General features: G+C 35.4%; 2 protein-coding genes across 2 annotated transcripts; both read left to right on the top strand.

Annotated features, from left to right (window-relative positions):
- Positions 1-9,777: 9,777 nt before the first annotated feature.
- LOC132268646 (late embryogenesis abundant protein At1g64065-like) lies at positions 9,778-10,776 on the top strand. Its single transcript, XM_059769464.1, has one exon. The coding sequence runs from the start codon at positions 9,967-9,969 to the stop codon at positions 10,612-10,614; it is 648 nt and encodes a 215-aa protein (XP_059625447.1). The 5' UTR covers positions 9,778-9,966; the 3' UTR covers positions 10,615-10,776.
- A 6,014-nt stretch (positions 10,777-16,790) lies between these two features.
- Positions 16,791-17,728, top strand: LOC132268645 (late embryogenesis abundant protein At1g64065-like). Its single transcript, XM_059769463.1, has one exon. The coding sequence runs from the start codon at positions 16,904-16,906 to the stop codon at positions 17,576-17,578; it is 675 nt and encodes a 224-aa protein (XP_059625446.1). The 5' UTR covers positions 16,791-16,903; the 3' UTR covers positions 17,579-17,728.
- Positions 17,729-21,697: the final 3,969 nt, after the last annotated feature.

Below are 21,697 nucleotides of genomic sequence, written 5' to 3'. Positions count from 1 at the left end.
ATAGCTCACATAGAGTCTTATTGAATGCTTCTGCGAGACCATTTGCAGGGGCATTGTACATGGAGGATTTACGTTGTTTGAATCCAAATTTCTTACAAAGGTCAGTTACCCAACTGTTTTTAAAATTCGTCCCGTTATCAGTGATGATGTATCGAGGGACACCATATCGATAAATAATGTTGGACTTGATGAAGTCAACCACTGTTTCCTTTTTCACATGTTTATAGGGTGTAGCTTCCGCCCATTTTGAAAAATAATCAGTTGCAGCCAAGATATACAAGTGGCCTTTTGAAGACTTTTCTAAAGGACCAACTACATCTAATCCCCATGCATCGAACGGCCATGACGTCACAGTAAGGTGTAATGGTTCCGGTGGTTGGTGTATGAAGTTGGCATAGAATTGACAGGCTTGACACCTTTTTGCATACTCCAAGCAATCTTTGACCATGGTGGGCCAATAATAACCCATTCTTTTAACGCGAAAGTACAGCTTTGGACCAGATTGATGAGCTCCATAAATCCCAGAATGTGCCTCCTTCATTGCATGCGTTGCTTCATCATTTCCAAGGCAGTGAAGGAAAAGGCCCTCATAGGAACGCCTATACAATGTATCGTTGTAATAGATGAAACGAGGTGCTCGCCTTCGTATTTCAGTCTTATAGCGTAGGTCTTCGGGAAGCTTTCTATGTTCCAGATAATCAATGATAGGGATTCTCCAGTCTTCTTCCTCTTGTGTCCAACAAGAAACCACATTACTTTCTTCAAATTTATCCTCCAAGACTTGTGGCAAGACCCATCTTTAACATACAGGAACATCAACCAGGTCTTCATCAGTTAACGCCAATGTTGTAGCCAAATTTGCCAAAGCATCAGCTATCCGATTTTCTTTTCTTGGAATGTGCTCTAGTATGACGCTATCAAACCGTTCCAACAAATGAGAGGTGTAACGATGGTACGGTACTAGATCATCTTTCTTAACCTCATATTCTTTAAGAAGTTGGTTGATCACCAACTTAGAGTCTCCATATATTTCGAGGTCCGTGATGTTCATCTCATTCGCCATTTGAAAGCCGATAATCAAGGCTTGATACTCAGCTACATTATTTGAGCAGTTTTCAGCAAGTGCAAAAGAGTATGGAATGACATGTCTCTTTGGAGAAACAAAAACTACACCTGCTCCAGCCCCATCTGATCGTGCTGCCCCATCGAAAAACATCATCCATGGAGGGAGGATGTCCACAAGGAAGACTTCTTCATCAGGAAAATTTTCAGAAATTTCCCAATCGGCTGGAATAGGATGATCAGCTACGAAATCAGCTAAGACTTGTCCTTTTACTACTTTTCGTGGCACATAAATAATTTCAAATTCGTTGAACAAAATTGACCACCTCGCCAATCGTTCGGAAAGGACCAGCTTAGACATGACATATTTGAGAGGATCTGCCCTTGCAACAAGATGTATCGTATGAGCCAAGAAATAATGCCTCAATTTCTTAGAAGCGAAGACAAGTGCGAGGCATGTTTTTTCAATTGGAGGATAATTTCGCTCCGTCAGGGTGAGTCTGCGACTTAAATAATACAATGCTTTCTCTTTGTGGTCTTCATTATTCTGAGCAAGTAAGGCACCCAGCGATTCTTTTTGCGCAGCAATGTAAAGTATGAGTGGCTTTCCAGGTACCGGTGCTCCCAATACCGGAGAATTGAGAAGGTACTTTTTGATGCTATCAAAAGCATTTTGGCATGATTGGTCCCAATTAAATGGAACATCTTTTTTTAGGAGTCGGTTAAAAGGCTGACAACGACCCGCTAAATTTGAGATGAACCGACGAATGAACGCAAGTTGACCTTGTAAACTTCTAAGTTCACGTAAATTCTTTGGTGGCAGCATCTTTTGAATGGCCTCAATTTTATTAGGATCAATCTCAATACCACGATGATGTATGACGTATCCCAGGAATTTCCCTGAAGTCACACCAAATGCACATTTAAGGGGATTCATCTTAAGTTGATATTTTCGAAGGCGATTAAAGACAGTACGTACATCTTGTAAATGATTTCTTCGTTCTTTTGTCTTAACCACCAAGTCATCAACATAACATTCAACAATCTTGTGGAGTATATTGTCGAAGATCCTTTGCATAGCGCGCTGGTATGTTGCTCCCGCATTTTTTAGTCCAAAGGGCATAACTTTGTAACAATATATGCCTTTAGGAGTGCGAAAGGCAGTTAACTCCTCGTCCCTGGAAGTCATTCTTATCTGATTGTACCCAGAGTAACAATCCATAAAAGAGAGAGCTTCATGTCCAGTGGTTGCATCTACAGTGAGCTCAGGGATGGGAAGAGGAAAATCATCTTTTGGGCATGCCTCATTCAAATCACGAAAGTCCACACAGATTCGAATCTGTCCATTTTTCTTCTTCACTGGAACAATGCCCGAAACCCATGTTGGATATTTGACCTCACGGACAAACCCTACTTCAATCAATTTGTTGAGTTCTTCCTCTATCCTTGGAACTAGCTCTGGACGGAAGAAACGTTGAGACTGCTTAATCGGACGTGTCCCACGTTTGACGACGAGATTGTGCACTGCAATTTTAGGATCAAGACTGGGCATCTCTTTGTATGTCCAAGCAAAGACATCCTTGTACTCAGACAATAATTGAAAGTAATCATTTCTTCTGAGGGGTTTAGGAATGCACTAACAAAAACTGGTTTGGGTTGATCGTCAGTTCCTAAGTTGATTTCTTTGAGTTGATCAACAGTAGCCTGCCCCCCGTCTTCTAGTGTTGGTGGAGCTTTCTCGATATCATCTGGTTGTTCACAGTCAGGTTCCTCTTCAACAGTGATGTGGTATGAAGTAACACAAGACGATTCGCCAGTGCCTTCTATTCTATCCACTTCTGCTGATTGATTAGTAAATACAATGGTTCGCCTTCGAGCTTTTAATGTAACATCATTGGTGACATCTATCTCTGTCTTACGTTTCATTCGCGAAGGCACTAGGCTCTGAACCTCACTATTATTCACCACGTCGATGTTAGCTTCTTCTGACTTCACAATCTTGCTATTTTTTAGTGGTGCATCATGGATAGTACCAATTCGACAAAATATTGACTTTCGAGATTGAGGTTGTGCAGATTTATTTCCTTGGTCATGAAAGCTCATTTTGTTAAAAACAGAGTTACGAGGCAAATTGCTGATATGAGAACTTGAAACATTTGATTCTCGGCTTGACAACCTGTTGACTACAGATGTTCGATCGCATGGATCTCTTATCCGGTCAAAGACTGATTTTTGATGCCCAGTCTGCTGATCTTGTTCATCCTCAACTTCTTCAAACCCAATGTATGAGGTACTTGACTTCTTATCCCTCTTTGTGATTTGAATTCGAAGTGGCTCAGAAGCTACGAAACCGAGACCAGACTTAGGTGAAATAATTTTATGCCCTTGATCTTTCAACTTCTTCTGTGTCTCATTGAGGCCATGCACCTTCTCACCGGTGACCTCAGCATTCAGTTTTCCAAGGCTTGCAGGATTTGTAAAATCATACCCCGACTTAGCCAAGAGTTTGTATGCTTTAGGATCGAATCCTTCATCGGTCCTTTATTTTGGAAGTGATAAATGATCAACCATAGATTGAGAAGGCCGCACGAACCCTTTTAACGGAGACTTGGAAGGCAAAGACTTCTGAATCTTAGGGAGAGGAAGAGTTAACTCTCCTTTAAGCTTTTGCATATCTTCTTTTTCCTTAGTTTGTGACATCTTTAATTTAAATTCCTTAGTTTCAATTATCTCGATAACAGGTGCCTGCCCTTCTTGTCGCTAAGATTTTGTAACATACTTTAAAATAGGTTTCGTCCGATGTGCTTTTATCGAGACCCCTTGCGTTTTAGCTACCTTTACAAAGTCTGTCACTTAAACGTCTAGTGGATCACTTAATGCTTCTTTTGCTTTTGTAGATTGAATCTCTTGTGTAGACGGAAGGCTTGGGATGGGCACTTCCGAAGGTGTATCATGATCGACATAGAACTTGGCATCGGCAAAATGAGATTCTGCCTCTGTAAATGGCTTATGATCCGCCACAACCGTTTGTACGCCATTTTTGTAGAATTTGAAGCACTGATGAAGAGTCGATGGAATGACGCCATTACTATATATCCAAGGCCTTCCCAACAACAAATTGTAGGACGTCTTTCCATCAATCACATGGAATAAGGTTTCTGCTTGGAGCTCCCCAATAGTTAACTTTGCCCGAATCATGCCGATAGCTCTCTGTCCTCCTTGGTTAAAACCTTGAATGACGGCTACGCGATAACTCGTCAATTGTGATGCCAAGATTTTTCATCGTAAATTTTGGCATTAGATTCACCGCCGAGCCACCATCAACAAGAATACGAGTAACTCTTCGTTCTTTTATGTAACCGGAGACGAAGAGAGGACAATTGTGCGGCTTCGAACCCAACTGAAGATCCTCATCCGTGAAAACAATTGGTGCACAACATGACTCAAACGTACCTCTGACCACTTCATCATCATCAGATTTTTCAATGATGGCTATATTATGGTTCTCTACAGTCTGGACTTCATCTTGATCCTCGTTCTTCTCATCATTAAGGCTTGTTTTCTTAGTTGAAACCATGTAAGTTGTTACAACTTCGTCATTTAGGTATCCTTTTGGAAAGAACTCTTGCAAAGTAATAGGCTTCTGACTCTTTTTGCTTATAGAGGTGTGTTTAGTTGATTGTGTCTTCTTGACCCATTTTTTGTTATGGCCAGACTGTTTATGGTGATATTGGGGTTTCTTCTTCCTTTGCCCTCTGTCAGAATAATTAGTCTGAAAAATATCAGCTTGTTGCTTCCGTGGTTTCTTTCTTGTCACCAGAGTCCATCCTTCTTCATCATCCTGAGGAAAAACCCTTCCAAATGTTGAAATGTCACGTACACTCCCTTGGCCAATATAGATTGGGATTGGTTCCAATGAACCAAACTGGATAGTTGTGCAAGATACCTCCGAAGTTAAAGGTTGAGAACGAGCACTCCCCATGACAGAGGTTGTCAAAGTAGCAGTAGTATGATTTGAAGTTACAACTTCGTCTGTATCCAACAAGATTTTTCCTTGTTTTGCCAGATTCATCACCACCTCCTTGAAGATAAAACACTTCTCAATTGGATGACTGATAATGCAATGATATTTGCAGTATTTTGGATCGTTGATACGTCCCATCTCTGGAGGACGTTTGCATTCAGGGAGTTCTATAACTTTACTTTCAAGTAAACATTCCAAGATGCCAGGAACATCGGAATCGGGGAAGGGGTATTCTTTCTTCTCTAACTCCTTTAGCGTAGGACGCTGTCTTTCCCTCTCTTGAAACTGGCGAGGCTTTTTATCATCCTTCTTGTCATCTTTAACAGATATCTTGATTGGGGTGGTTGAGATAGCCATTGAATCTTTAGCCGCATTTTTTGATGACTTGTCGCCCTTCTTCCAATCCTTCTTATCTTTGCGTGGTTCTATAGTCATGGGACTTTTGCCGTCATGGGATTTCATACTGATCTCCATGTTATGGGCACGCGTAGCCAATTCCTCAAATGTGCGAGGTTTTATGTCTTGCAGAATGTAGAGCAGGCCCCAATGCATTCCCTGTATACACATCTCAACAGTAGATACTTCTGATAATCGGTCCTTGCAGTCAAGACTGAGGGCTCTCCACCGATTAATGTAGTCGATTACAGGCTCATCCTTCCATTGCTTCGTGTTAGTCAACTCTATCATACTAACAGTACGACGAGTGCTATAGAACCTGTTCAAGAATTCTCGTTCCATCTGGTCCCAACTATCAATTGATTATGACTTTAGGTCAGTGTACCACTCGAACGCATTTCCTTTAAGGGACCGGACAAACTGTTTGACTAGTAAGTCCCCCTCTGTTCCGGCATTGTTACAAGTCTCGACAAAATGGGCAATGTGTTGCTTGGGGTTACCTTTTCCGTCAAATTACTGAATCTTCGGAGGTTGGTATCTTACATGCATTCTCATACTGTCGATTCTCCTTGTATAGGGCTTTAAGTACATGAGAGTGCTCTGTGAGACACCACCATATTGAGCTCGGATTGTATTCGTTATCATATCTTGTAATTGTTCAACAGATAATGAAGAGACTGAAGAAGAGGTATGCTTGGTTTGACCAGTTGCCTGTTCTATCCCCGGCGTCTGGTTTTGACTGGTCGCTTGTTCTGTCACCTGCGTCTGTTTGGGATTCTCCCTATGAGTACCTTGTGCTGTAGAATTAGGATTCTCCGTTAGTATTGCTGTGGAAGATGTAGGTTTCCCAGACGGTGGTGGTGTGAAAGTTGCACGATTCCCAGATGGCATTGATGTTTCACCGAAGGTCTGAACTTCCAATTTATTCATTAGTGTAGCGATTTGCAAGTCCTTTTCTTCAATAGTCTTTGTGAGGTTCTCAATGGAATGAGCCATAGTTGCTAGTTGTTCCTCCACCGTAGCAGCTCCAGTCATCATAGCAGCAACCACATCTGAGTATGATAGGCCTTGAGAATCCACGTTCCTTGAAGTGATTGATTGCTCCGAAGTCTGACGTGGTGACTCTGGGGGTGAACCGACACTAGAGTGAGCATTATAGATAGAACGAAGTGAATCTGGTGGTGGAGCCTCCTCTGGAACAATGTCAAGGTTTTTGACATGTTCAGTTTTCACGTTCGCTGGTGTTTCAGGATTAGTTTTCACCACATCTTGCTGAAGTTTGAATGACGCCATCGCCTGGGACTTGCTACGTGTCACAGGGCCCGTCAAGGTACTTCCATCGCTTAATTTGGTCTTCGTGCCACTTTTCATGGTGGCTTTAGCGTCGACCTTTACAATAGCGATGTTCTTTTGGGCTTTCTTGTCTGTCTGAATCTTAGGGGGACCATAGAATCTGATAGAGAAGAAACTTGATGGTAGGAGAAAGAGATGAGAGGCAAAGGATGTCCCATCGGGCGTGCCACAAATTTGTACACACAAATTTTGTAAGTCTGCAATAGAAACAAAATATGGAGCAAAATAGAATTTTATTAATTTATGAATGTGGAGTACAGTCCTTTGTAATATCTTTTACAAAAAAAAAGAATGGTCCTCTGATTCGATCTCCTTGTTTTTGGTTGGTTGGATCCAAGGGCTGCACGAGCTTGTTCTTGAATCACTGTGGAATTTGATGAAGAACGGCACGTTGTTGGATGTGCTTGATGTTCTTCGCTTTTGGGTTTCGATTCTGAATTTGCGTCTGAATTCTGAGTCTCTGGATTTCTGAATTCTGAATTTGTGTCTGAATTTGTAGACTTCTGAATTCTGAATCCCCTCCCTTTTTCTTCCTCCAGGCTTCTATTTATAGGCTTCTTGGATTAATAAGATGATGACACGTGTCATCTCCTGATAAGGATAAAACTATAACTGGGCCGGGCCGGTTATATTGTGATAATTATCCTTAAAGATAATTATTCAAAATATATTTTATTAGGAATAATTATCGTTTCATTTAATTATCTGGGCTGGGCTAATTAAATAATTTAAGTGGACCAAGCCTGGTAAATTAAATAATTTATTTAAACATTAGGCCTATATTTAATGGGTCCATTCGTTAAAACCAAAGCCCACTAAATTTTAGTGTCTACATGAAGCAAATTATTATTTTTTATCTCAATATATATTTTTTATGGTCTTTTATCGGATGTTTTGTTAGGAAAACAACAGTATAATAATCCTTGAACTATGCAATTTTGTTGCTGATGGCTCCTTCTGGCTAACTTCTGTCCAAAATTGACCTTTGTTGAAGCACGTGAAATAGAAACTGAAATTTATGGACAATAATACCCTTTGAAAAATGAAAAGACCAGCTAGCCCTTTTGTGACTTTTGGGCTAACTACAACACCTCATCTCTGCCTCCTTCTATCTATATATATAAATATATACACGTCACGTGCTTGTATAATTCTTTCAAAAAATTAAAAAATTTCCAAAAAAAAGTGTTAGAAACAATTGACGGCATCGGATTTAGCAACAATGAAAGTTCTTGTGGCCTCAATCACTGCCTGGTATTTCATCATCAACTGTAATCGCCGATCGTCATCACCAATCGTTGTTATCCATCATCGTCGTGGATCACCTTCGTTGTACATTGTCGGCATCGCTGTGTCCAGTGCTTGTGGATTTTGACCCATCTGTTGAGACCCAACCTGACTAGCTTGCTGAGGGTTCAACTCTAATTTTTGAGTTTTTTGCGATGAAGAGAATTCCCAAATTGATTTTGTTTCTTTGTGATTCTCAATTCAATTAAATTGCCCCTTTTTGTAAACTCAAATAATTAGGGTAAGAGGTTTCTAGAATTTGCAGCAAGAGAGATCATGGCGGTTTCACAACTAGGGTTTTAGTGGTTGCGAGAAGGACTTACAAAGCTCTGCAATTGAGTTGGTATGTGGTTTACAACCCTGTAAATGAAGGGTTAGGTTGGTTATACCGTGGAGAAACTTTCATGGGTTTGACAACCTTGTTGCACCTTCTGACAAATAATCATGAATTTTTATTTCAAACCAAGGAGCTTCACATACAAATTGAACGAAACTCCAAACCATCCGTTCCGGCGGGCTCCGAGCAGCAGCGTCCATTAAAGCTGGCGAGTTCCGAACCGAAGTTGTTTGAACCGAACTTGAGAAGCGATAAAGCCCAAAGAGCATCAACAATCAATCCATCGGAAAAGCTTCAATGAACCCAAAACCGTGAGTTTCAGACATACCCAGGAATTTCAACAATCAGCTCCGGCACGCCACAGTTTTAGACGACGTACAATAAAGCTTCGGCAACCAAACAGATCCATAAGGTGCCAATGAATTAATAGGAGATAAGTTGTGTGGTGATAAGGTTATGACGTGTCAAACTGTTAGTGGTTGGGCCACACCATTTTAGTCTCTTCAACCTTGAATCAAGGGTAATGTTGTCTTTTAGCTTTTTCGGCACCCACTTGTTAAACCGATGGTTAAATGTAACAATTTGTTAATTAAGGAAGTTTGATGGGCTTAAATGCAACCATTGGTTAGTTAAGGGAGTTTGTTGTAGTTTAAGGAGGTTTATTGCAAAAACCCAATAATTAAAGGGGGGTTTATTGCACTTTTTCTTTTCTTTTTTTTATATATATCAAGATTTCAAGAAGTATAATTTAGCTTAATGTTTGCCTAAATTAATTCACTATTCCCACTATAGAATTATTGATCATTCATTTATTTTTATTTTTTTAAAATAAAGACAATATTTGAGTCCTCCTCTAAGAGAACAAACTCAACTCTCCTAACTATGTGGCTCAATAAAATTTAAAATGCTTGTTCAAATTTTTTTTAAATTAAACATGGGCATTTACTATTTTTTATGGGTTAAATCAAAAAAAAAATTGGAATGAATCACGTGTCTCTGTGAGACTCACGCCTTCTTCCTCTCTCCGTCAAAAGGTTCAAACCCAACAAATCAAAATTTTATTTTAATACTCTATTGGTTCCAAACATGTCACAAAATGTATTCAAGGTTTTGTATTGCTGATTCAAGGTGAAGAGGGTCTCGACACCAGCATTTTTTTTAACGGCTAGTATCAGAAGCTTCTATTGAGTCAATTGTCACATGTCATACAAACGTGTTACTTACAACTGACAGCATCTAAAACGGGTAAACCTGATCTAATAAGACTCAACTCCAATGGCTCTGTTTTATGGTACGCGTCTCCGCAATGTTCTCACTAGACACATCTTCGATGAAGGTGTCTCGTATAAAAACACCATACCCCTCTCTATATATATGGCTCATCAGTACTCACAATACTTCACAACATCAGCTCGACAGCTCCTTCAATCCTTCACAGATCTAGCAATATTTCAAAGGTATCTCTATAAGAATTCCCTTTTTTGCTTAGTATATCTACCACCCATCAATGGCTGAGAAGGATCAACAGGTCTATCCCTTGCCGATATCAACCAACACTCAGGCCAAGCACGACGAACAGGCCGTCACAGTGCTGTCCAAAGAGCTTCGTCGCAAGAAACGCATGAAATGTTTGGCTTATGTTGCTGCCTTTGCCGTGTTCCAAACCGGTATTATATTGCTCTTTGCACTCACCGTCCTGAAAATCAAAACTCCCAAGTTCCGCGTTAGGTCTGCTACATTTGAGAGCTTTAATGTTGTGACGACAACTAGTGCTCCTTCATTTGACATGAAGATGAATGCTGAACTTGGTGTCAAAAATACCAACTTTGGTCACTACAAATTCGACAACAGCACCATTTACTTCTTCTATAAGGGTACAGAAGTTGGGAGTGCCTCTTTTTCTAATGCTCGCGCGAGAGCTCGATCCACCAAGAAATTCAATGTTGTGGTGGACCTGACTTCAACCAATGTACCAAGCAATTTGGGGTTAGGTAATGATTTCAATTCTGGGGTTTTGCAGCTGACTAGCCAATCGGAATTGAAAGGCAAGGTGGAGTTGATGAAGGTGATGAAAAAGAAAAAGTCCACGAAAATGAGTTGCACTTTGATCATAAGTTTGGCGGACAAGGCTACTAGAGATTTAAATTGCAAATGAAACTTTTTTTTTTTTTTTTCTTTTCTTTTCTAGACCGTATGTTCTTGGGTTATTTAGTGCTTGGCTTTCCTTGAAACTATTGTGATCATGTATAATATTATTGGGTATAGTTCCCAAGGTGTAACTTTTTCAATATTCAATTTATTTATTTATTCTTTTTCATATCTTATATCTAATTCTTTATACAAATTTGTGTCCCCACTCTCTTAGAAAGATTGAAAGCCTAATATCTTTTTGACTCTGTTTGGTTTGTGAGCACTAGATGGCGAGTAAAAAGGGCAAAAAAAAAATGATAAAGGGAAAAAAAATGATGAGTCACAACCAGTTAAATTTGGTGAATATAAACATGGCTCCATCTAAGACTTTATTACACTCCAGGTGCGTCAGTATCAAAGGATTGGGGACGGACGAGAGGACAAAATTATTTATTTTTTTTATAATTTTAAAGAGGAACATATAATATTTAGGTATATAAGACTTTATTACACTCCAGGTGCGTCAGTATCAAAGGATTGGGGACGGACGAGAGAACAAAATTCAATTTTTTTTATAATTTTAAAGAGGAACATATAATATTTAGGTATATAATACTAAAAAAAAAAAAAAAAAACCAGTGGAGGAAATTGCGCACCCCCACCGACACTATCCACTAGGTCCCTACCTCTCATTGAGACCAAGTCTTTTCTTCTAAAGCAACTACACATTGTTATAATCGCAACCATGCTGAAGTTTGACAGAACTAACGACGTAGCCAAATACAAAGCATGGACATGAAAGAAATTGACCACTTCTCGATTATCATTTTTACCTCATTCATTTAACAATGAATTTCTCTTTTTTCCTAATGTTAAGATTATATATCATTATATATGATATCTCTTATCTATTATTTAAGGTTTCTTACACACATGTACTTTCCTAGTTACCATGTATAAATGATTTTATTATCATTCACCTATCTCCAAATGATCTCCTATATTTAGGAACTTTCAATATAATATTGATTTATATATTTAACATGGGATCTTGTTTATTACTAGTAACAATCTTATCACTTTATCGTATTCATGTGAGATATTAATTTTGTAATTGGTAAATTTTAGTGTCAAAACGTGTCCGATGGAGTTGTAATTTTTGTTTTACTTTGAATCTCAATGCTAAAAGCGGAACAACAAGTGCAATCAATATGCTTTCAACTTTGATTCGTATGAGAACATTATGTTAGAGAAGATATATTGGCGAAGACACTTTATTTTTCATCTTCGGTGAGTTTTGGTATTGGGTTAAGTTCTATTTTTCAATAAGTGCACTGCCACACTGGAACCGGTCATGTTTTATGCAACCGGTTGTGGTCTTCTTCTCTTTTTTTCTTTCCAAAACTTGGTTTCGAAATATTTGAAAACTATCTTCATGGAACCGGTCGCGTTAAATCGGAATCGGTTGCACCGAATGATTTTCGAAATTCACTTTTGATGAATTACACACTGGTCAATGGGACCCAATATTTTCTTCTGAAAGTAGCTACACATTTTTATAATCACAACCACGTTGGGTTTGAGTGAACTAACGACATAGCCAAATACAAATCATATATTCTGCAAGAAATCGACCGCTTCTCAATAATCCTTTTTACCTCATTCATTTAATAATGAATTCATATATTTTCCTAATGTTAAATTATATATCACTATATTATCCGTTACCTACCACCTAGGGTTTCTTACACACCTGCACATACCTAGTTATGATGTTTAGATAACTTGATCATCACTCACCTACCCTCAAATCTTCTCTTATATATTCTGTACTCTTCATTCAATGTGATGCAATATTCATTCATATATTTAACATGGTATCAGAACCTGTCAATTATTGTAATCACTACCAGGGATGACATCGTCAACCCATTCTCGTTGGTGGTCCACCTTCAAACTTAAGCTCCCGTACACGCCGCAAGGAAGTTCCACTATATTCGGTCCCATCATAACATCCATTCACATTTCTGGAGGGTGGACAACACTACCATCTCCGGTGGGAGTCCCACCACAGTTTGGGAGTTACACGGTGCATAAGCTATCAGTTAATTAAGTTGTGATTAATTCTTTAAATAACCTAGAGGGGGGTGAATAGGTCAACTTGCCTAATTTTTGTGATTGATTAATTTACCCACAAATATGACCAATTGCACATCCATAATCACAAAAATAAATGCGGTAAAGTAAAGCAAGTAAAGTACAGTTTGAAAGATGACACCAGGATTTTAACGAGGAAAACAAATTGGAAAAAACTTGAAGACTTTCACATTATCTCAGGGGAATTAGTCCACTATGTATAAAGCAAAGTACATCTCACTTTGGCTCAAGTTCAAACCCCTTCACTTTACCAAGACTTAACTCACTAAATGCCACCGACTTTGCGGCCTCTCGTCCAACAACTCACGACTTCAGACTTACTCCTTGAACCTTGTGGAAGGATTACTGGTAGATCATGAACACTCCACGAATGCTCTGACTCCATCAAAGTGTGATCAAAACCCCATTTTTCTTCAAATCTGAATTTTTGTGAAGGAAAACAAATCACGCTTCTCGAAAAAGTTGAATCTTCAATTATGCTCCAATTCCAATCAGATAGAGAACATCACCCTAAACCACTATTGTATTTATGTGTGTAATCTCAAAAAAAATAAATTAAATTAAATTGATTCTCTGAATAAAAATATCTCTTAAGGCTTTCTCAAAATAGTTGAAAAGTTAAGTTCCCAAAAACCACCTTAATTTAGAGTAAAAGTGAGATTATATATATTGTTGAAAAACCTAAAAATACTTGAAAAACAAGTCAATTTCGTGCATGATATGTCTTGCAAAAATCTAGCCAAAAACATAAACCAAAACTAAAAAGGATTCAACTTTCTATTTGAGTCTGCAAGAGTGCAACCAATTCCATGCGGCGGAACCGGTTCCACTTGATCAGTTAGATTTATAGCCAAACACGTTTTTTGCAAAAGCAACCGGTTCCATGGGTGGAACCGATTCCACGGCGGTAGTGAGTTTTTTTACAAACAATAGTATTTTGTATCCAACATGCAACCAGTTCCATGGGTCGGAACTGGTGCCTAAATAAAACATCAAAAGTCACCAATGACAAGACAATGGGTCCTCACCAACATATTTACGTTCTCTAACGTAATGTTCTCAACCAAATCAAAATCGAACTCATGTTGATTCCACGTGTTGTTCCACTTCCGTTTTGAGACTTAAAAATAAAAATTACAACTCAATCTTACATGTTTTGACACCATAATTTGCCAATTATAAAATTAATATCTAGATCACTTGACAAATTAAGAACACATTTTGACACCAAAATTTGTCAATTACAAAATTAATATCTCACACGGTTGACAAATTAAGCCTCTTTAGAGACCACCATTCCCCGTCACCTGAGGACAATTAACAATAGTGCCACCTCAGCAGCAGTGCGGTTGCCATATCAAATATAGTTAGTAGTGCTGCCAGTAGTAGTGCCACGTTAGCTATTTTGTCTCCAAACTCTAGTTGGTTTCACACTCACCTTGAGTTTAAAGGGTGTTAGATTATATATCACTATAATATCCCTTACTTACCACCTAGGGTTTCTTGCACACCTTGTATAGATGACTTGATCATCACTTAGCTACCCCAAAATCCTCTCTTATATATAGGACATTTATGTACTCTATACTCTACATTCAATGCAATACAATATTTATTCATACATTTAACACCTAACATGATAGAAATTGAAGATATGTGAAATGTGAAATATATCACAAGAATGGTCATTCAGCAAGTAAGTTGTTAAAAATATAATAATGATTCCAATGTGCTTTTAACAAACCCCAAGTTCTTAGATTTCTCCAATAGCACATGAACAATTACAATGCTATAGTTCAAGCACACAAACACCTCCACCATGTGGTACTCATGCATATATTTCTTTAACATCTCAACCTCCCATGGATTTTTGACAAGACTTTCTTATTATCAATAAACTATGCAAAATATATCAGTTAATTAACAATAAGGAATTTAGATTTTCAAATTCTTATAGACAATCTCTCTCTGAATCCAACATTTGAGGGCTTACATGTTTTTGGTAAAATTCTGACAAAAATGATCTAACTATATTATGTGTTAAATATAATGCTTTACATTGTTTTCGACGTTTTAAAACTCAAGATGAAAACCTCTTTTCAAAGTAATAGAACCCTTAAAGTCACATGAGATGCCTTCAAGGATTATCTTAATAGTTGTGGTGTTACCTTAAGTATCATTTGTCCCCATACATTATAGCAAAATGGTGTTGTAAAATGCAAAAATAGTCGCATATAGTCACGATACGGTCACCTAGATCACTAAGATGCACTTGTATTTGTTCTTTGTTGATAGAGGTGCCACGACACCTACTCGTGTGGCATTATTTCTGAGAAAAGGACACACCTGGCCGGTATCTATCTAGCGTGTCTCTGAAAGGACCAAGTAACCTCGAGCTACTTATCCTATAACTAAATTTACTGAACGAGGAAGGGGTCGCCACCCTTCGCTCCTCTGTGGAGGTACCCCTCTCCAATCGGATGGGTCATTCCTCCTTTATCCTTTTTAAGGTTCCCTCCTTCAAACGGAACCACGGATATTTTAGGCCCTCACCTCGAGCCCCCTGAACTGAAGAAGCCTTGAGGTATAGGGCCGGGATGGAGCCTCGTGGGACCCAGAAGGCGAAACCCCGAGGGGCCTCCTTTCCCTATCTCCAGATTCGGGAGTCTAAGCAAATGTGGACAGGTGGCTGGGATCCAAGGAATCGCCTCAGTTCGGGGCCAATGCATGGGGAGAGGATATTCGATACCCAAAGTCAAGCTCTAAGTATAACAGAAGAGTGCATTAAATGTGAGAAAGACATTTGATAAGACCTGCATTAAAAATAGAACGCCATTACCCCTTCGGACATGGGGGCAAAGTGCCTTGGGCCACTTGCCAACGTCCCATCCATTAGGGGGAAAGGTCCTCAAACCCACAAGCAAAAGAGAGCTTGCCCCTGTGACTAGCGGGCATTGACCAGGGGGATGGACATTATAAATAGGGGCATTAACTTTAAGGTAGATTTTAAAGACTTTAACAACCAACTACTACCACTACCGAGCTCGAGTTACTTGGGTTTCAATTACTATCTTCCCTATCTTAATCTCTGACTCAAGAGAATCCTTTGTGTTACTTGGATCCCTACTTAGATACTGATCTCAGCATTCTCGGCTTACGTAAAATAATCTCATCAATCCTACAAAGAACTACCATCAATATTCTTTCAACCCTTCATGTCCATAGCAACAAAAACTGGTTTGAAGCATTTTTTTTTTTTAATTTTTTTTTTTTTTTATCTCAATTTATATTTTTAATGGTCTTCCATCACATGTTTTGTAAGGAAAACCACCGTATAAAATCCGTTTGGCTTCCAACTAAATTATAATCCATCCCGTGTATTTGGTTACCGGTGTTTTCTATGCCTAAATTTTTACTTTTAAATTGTATCACGTGTGTGTTTCTCCGTTACATCCACACAAATTATCATTGCCTAGAATCACTAGACTCGTTTCTTGGCCTTGTTACCATAACACCAAGCCCAACTCAACTTTTTAGAAGCAAACCACCCACTTTTTTATTTTTTATTATTGAATAGTAAACATAAGCTAAAAATTGTCCTATATCAAAATTTCAAGAAAAATGCTTTACCTTAGATCCTTCCCTAAATTAACTCACTATTCCACGATAAATACTGTAGAATTATTAATCTTTGAGCCTTTTTTCTTTAAAAATAATTTTTTTTTTTACTTTTTTTTTCCCTACTTATCCTTTCTACATTTCTTATGGCATCGAGAATTTCTTAAATTCCCATAGTCACACGATATAATCTCCTAAAAACAAGGTGAAGATGATCAGCATTTTTTTTAACGGCTATATCAGAAGCTTCTATTGAGTCATACAAACGCGTTACTTAAAATTGACAGCATCTAAAAAAGGTACACGTGATCTCCAACGGCTGTGTTTTATGGTACGCGTCTACGCAATGTTCTCAACACATATTCGAGGAAGGTGTCTCGTATAAAACCATACCCCTCTTTATAAATATGGCTCATCATTACTCACAACACTTCACAACATCAGCTCCTTCAATCCTTCACAGATCTACCAATATTACAAAGGTGGTATCTCTATAAGAATTCCCCTTTTAGCTTACTGTATATATCTAAAACCCATCAATGGCAGAGAAGGATCAACAGGTCTATCCCTTGCCTGTATCAACCAACACTCAAGCCAAGCACGACGAAGACGAAGAGGCAGGCACAGTGCTGTCCAAAGAGGCAGGCACAGTGCCGTCCAAAGAGCTTCGCAAGAAACGCATGAAATGTTTGGCTTATGTTGTTGCCTTTGCTGTATTCCAAATCGGTATTATATTGGTCTTTGCACTCACCGTCATGAAAATCAAAACTCCCAAGTTCCGCGTTAGGTCTGCTACATTTGAGAGCTTTAATGTTGTGACGACAACTAGTGCTCCTTCATTTGACATGAAGATGAATGCTGAACTTGGTGTAAAAAATACCAACTTTGGTCACTACAAATTCGACAACAGCACCATTTACTTCTTCTATAAGGGTACACAAGTTGGGAGTGCCTTTGTTTCTAAGGCACGCGCTAGAGCTCGATCCACCAAGAAATTCAATGTTGTGGTGGACCTGACAACGACCAATTTACCAAGCAATTCGGGGTTAGGTGACGATTTCAATTCCGGGGTTTTGCAGCTGACTAGCCAATCGGAATTGAAAGGCAAGGTGGAGTTGATGAAGGTGATGAAGAAGAAGAAGTCCACGGAAATGAGTTGCACTTTGACCATAAGTCTGGCGGACAAAGCAATCAGAGATTTAAACTGCAGATGAAACTTGAATTCTCTATGTTCTTGGGTTATTTAGTGCTTGGCTTTCCTTTAAAGTATTTTGATCATGTAAATTAATATTGGGAATAGCATCCAAGGTGTGACTTTTTAATATCCATTTTATTTATTTATTATTTATTTCAAATCTTATACATCTATATTTATATCTAGACTATTATTAAAAGTGTAAAGAATTTTAGTATTTTAAAATTTCAATTGATACAAAATGAATTAAAATAAAAGAGTTTCTATAAATAAAATGAATTAAAATAAAATAGGCAATTATTAAATGAAATAATTTACCAAATAATAAAATAAATTGCCAATTAAAATTAAATAGGTAATTATTTATTAAAATAATTCCTATTATGCTAGGAATTCTCCAAGAAAAAAATATTTATTAATTGATATAAAATGAATTAAAATAAAAGAATTTCTAAAAGTAAAATAAAATAAGCAATTATTTAATAAAATAATTTACCAAATAATAAAATAAATTACTAATTAAAATTAAATAGGTAATTGTTTATTAAAATAATTCCTATTATGTTCGGAATTCTTCAAGTTTAAAACAACTTTACTTTTTTAATTTTATTTTATTTATAACTATTTCCTAAATATAAATATAGATCTAAATCTATGTATGAAAAATTGAGATCCGAGGACGATATAACACATGATGGTTCCAAAATTGGGAAAACTATATTTACATAGAGTTAGGAGCCTTAAATAAGAAAATGGTCTATTTTAAGAGTTCATTTTTCACTTTAGTTAAATTAAGTAAAATAATTACATATGCATCAATAACTATTGTTTAGGTCCAAAATACCCTCCAAACACTTATTCCAAAATAATAAAAATTATTCTCCTAAAATCAAGTATTTTCTTTAAATAATTTATTTATTTGAAAATTTTAAGAAAATAAGATCTTTCTCTTAATTTTTTTAGTTGGTACTCATACATCTCTTCTGAGACTTGAATCCCTCCCTTGGGAGAAAATAGGCTGATACCGCTAGGCCACTGGCCCGTTGCAACTTTCATATATACACACTATATAAATGAAGAATTCCAAGCATAAAAGTTCCTATTATGCCCTGGGAACAGATCATCTCCCATAAAAGTTCTCTCCAAGCATCTACAGGTATTAATCCTACGGCTATTAAGACGCCACATCAATAACTTATTTCACTACTGAATACGTTTGAATTAAAGCACATCAAGCCTTACACTTTTCCAACCAACTTTCCTATTAGGGATAAGTTTCTTTCGTCAATCCTTCTATCAATCTCACATAGCATGGATTTTTGGAAATTGGAATTATTTTAAGGGTTTATGTAAAAATCTCAAATTTGAACAATACCAATTTTTCTAGAACTTGTGAATAGAAATATAAGTTTGATTAATCTTGCAAATCTTCAATTGTAACATTCAAAGATTGTTGATGGTAGAGAAAATCGAAAAAGAAAGTTTCAGGGTAAGAAAATTATTTTAAGGGTTTATGTAGAAATCTCAAATTTGAGCAATACTATGTTTTAAAAAATTTGTGAATAAAAATATATGTTTGATTAATCTTGAAAATCTTCTATTGTAAAAATCAAAGATTGTTGATAGTAGAGAAAATTGAAAAAGAAAGTTTAAGAACGGTAAGAAAATTATTTTAAGGGTTTATGTAGAAATATCAAATTTGGGCAATACTAATTTCCTAGAATTTATGAATAGAAAAAGAAAGTCTCAGAATAGTAAGAAAGTGTCGTAGTGTATTAAGTAGTGAAATAAGTTGTTGATGTGGCACATTAATAATCGTAGGATTAATACTTGTATATGCTTGGAGAGAACTTTCTTTGGAGATGATCTGTTCCCCGACTCAATTAATTGCACTTGTTTTATAAATAAAATAAAAAAAAACGATTGCCGCTATACCATTTACTGAAGCAACCATTTAGTTTTTTCATGATCTCCCCTTACCGTGCGTGTGTACTGTATGTGTAGATATGTATATATATATATATTCATAGGAAAATTTTTACATTTGGAGGTTTATATTGGTATGAATTAAGAGATATGGTTAAAATTATACATACATACATTTCACATTTAGAGGTTTATATTGGTATGAATTAAGAGATATGGTTAAAACTATACATACATACATACATATATACATAGATATATATATTTGATGAATTTCCACTTACCGAAATAAAAAATTCACTACATAATGAATTTTCACTAAATTTTTTGTATATTTCTAAATTGACATTTACAGATTTGAACTAGTATAGATTAGGACATATTGTTAAAGTTTTTTGCACAATATATATATATATATATATATACATGGTGTTTTTTATTTGATTTATATATTTTGGTAATATATACTTACACCATATGCAAAAATGTCAAGTTAAAAGTCAACTCAAAAATCTTTTTTTTGTCTAAATTTTATTAATGAAAGAATTATTTTATTTAGAAAGGATATTTTGGTATTTTGAAATAAGAGTTTGGAGGGTATTTTGGATATAAATAATAGTTATTTATGCATATGTAATTATTTTACCTAATTCAACTAAATTGAAAAATTAACTTTAAAAATAAACCAAATTTGTTATTTAAGGCTCCTAAATCTACTTAAGTATAGTTTTCTCTTCAAAATTCTTTGTAAAATGAATTAAAATAAAAAGGCAATTATTTAATAAAATAATTTATCAAATAATAAAATAAATTACCAATTAAAATTAAATAGGTAATTGTTTAATTGAAATTGAATCAAGATGTTTCAAATCATTTATAGATAAAATAAAAAACCTAATTTACCAAATAATAAAATAAGTTAAAAATTAAATTAAATGGGTAATCGTTTAATTGAAATTCAATCAAGATGTTTCAAATCATTATTAAAACAACTAAAATAAGTTATGTATTAAAATAAAATAGATAATTATTTAATAAAATAATTTACTAAATAATAAAATCAATAACGATTAAAATTAAATATGTAATTTTTTAATTAAAAATTCAATCAAGATATTTCAAATCATTAAAATTAAATAGGTAATTGTTTAATTAAAATTCAATCAAGATATTTTAAATCATTTATAGACAAAATAATAAAATAATTACCAAATAATAAAATAAGTTACAAATTAAAATAAATCCTATAAGTTACCAAATAAAATAAAGAAGTTACGTATTAAAAAAATATAGGTAATTATTTAATAAAATATTTTATCAAACAATAAAATAACTTACCAATTAAAATTAAATAGGAAATTGTTTTAATTGAAATTCAATCAAAATGTTTCAAATCATTAATAAATTACCAATTAAAATTATATAGGTAATTGCTTAATTGAAATTCAATCAAGATATTTCAAATCATTTATAGATAAAATAATAAAATAAGTTACCAATTAAAATAAATCCGTTTATGCTCGGAATTTCTAAGGTTAAAATAACTTTGGTTTTTCTATTTTATTATATTTCCAACTCTTTCCTAAATATAAATATAGATTTAAATCTTTCCAAATAATTAAATAAATTACCAATTAAAATTAGGTAATTGTTTAATTGAAAGATTGATTTAATGATTTGAAACTTCTTAATAAAATAAATGACAATTAATAAATTATCAATCAAGATGTTTCAAATTATTTATAGATAAAATAATAAAATAATTTACTAAATAATAAAATAAGTTACCAATTAAAATAAATTCAATAAGTTACCAATTAAAATAAAAAGTTACGTATTAAAATAAAATAGGTAATTATTTAATAAAATAATTTATCAAATAATAAAATAATTTATTAATTAAAATTAAATACGTAATTGTTTAATTGAAATTCAGTCAAGATGATTGAAATCATTAAATAAATTATCAATTTAAATTAAATAATTAATTATTTAGTTGAAATTCAATCTAGATGTTTTAAATTATTTATAGATAAAATAATTTTCCAAATAATATAGTAAGTTACCAATTAAATAAATCGTATAAGTTATTAATTAAAATAATTCCTATTATATATGCTCGGAATTCTTCAAGGTTAAATCAACTATACTTTTTCTGTTTTATTCTATTTCTAACTATTTCCTAAATATAAATATAGATCTAAATATTTCC

Source organism: Cornus florida, unplaced genomic scaffold (genome assembly GCF_030987335.1).
Source record: "Cornus florida cultivar Cherokee Brave unplaced genomic scaffold, ASM3098733v1 CherokeeBrave_3.0.0_Hap2_Chr08, whole genome shotgun sequence".
In the NCBI taxonomy this organism is placed as follows: Eukaryota; Viridiplantae; Streptophyta; class Magnoliopsida; order Cornales; family Cornaceae; genus Cornus; species Cornus florida.
Note: the sequence above shows the minus strand (reverse complement) of the source record. Positions and strands in the feature narration are given on the sequence as shown.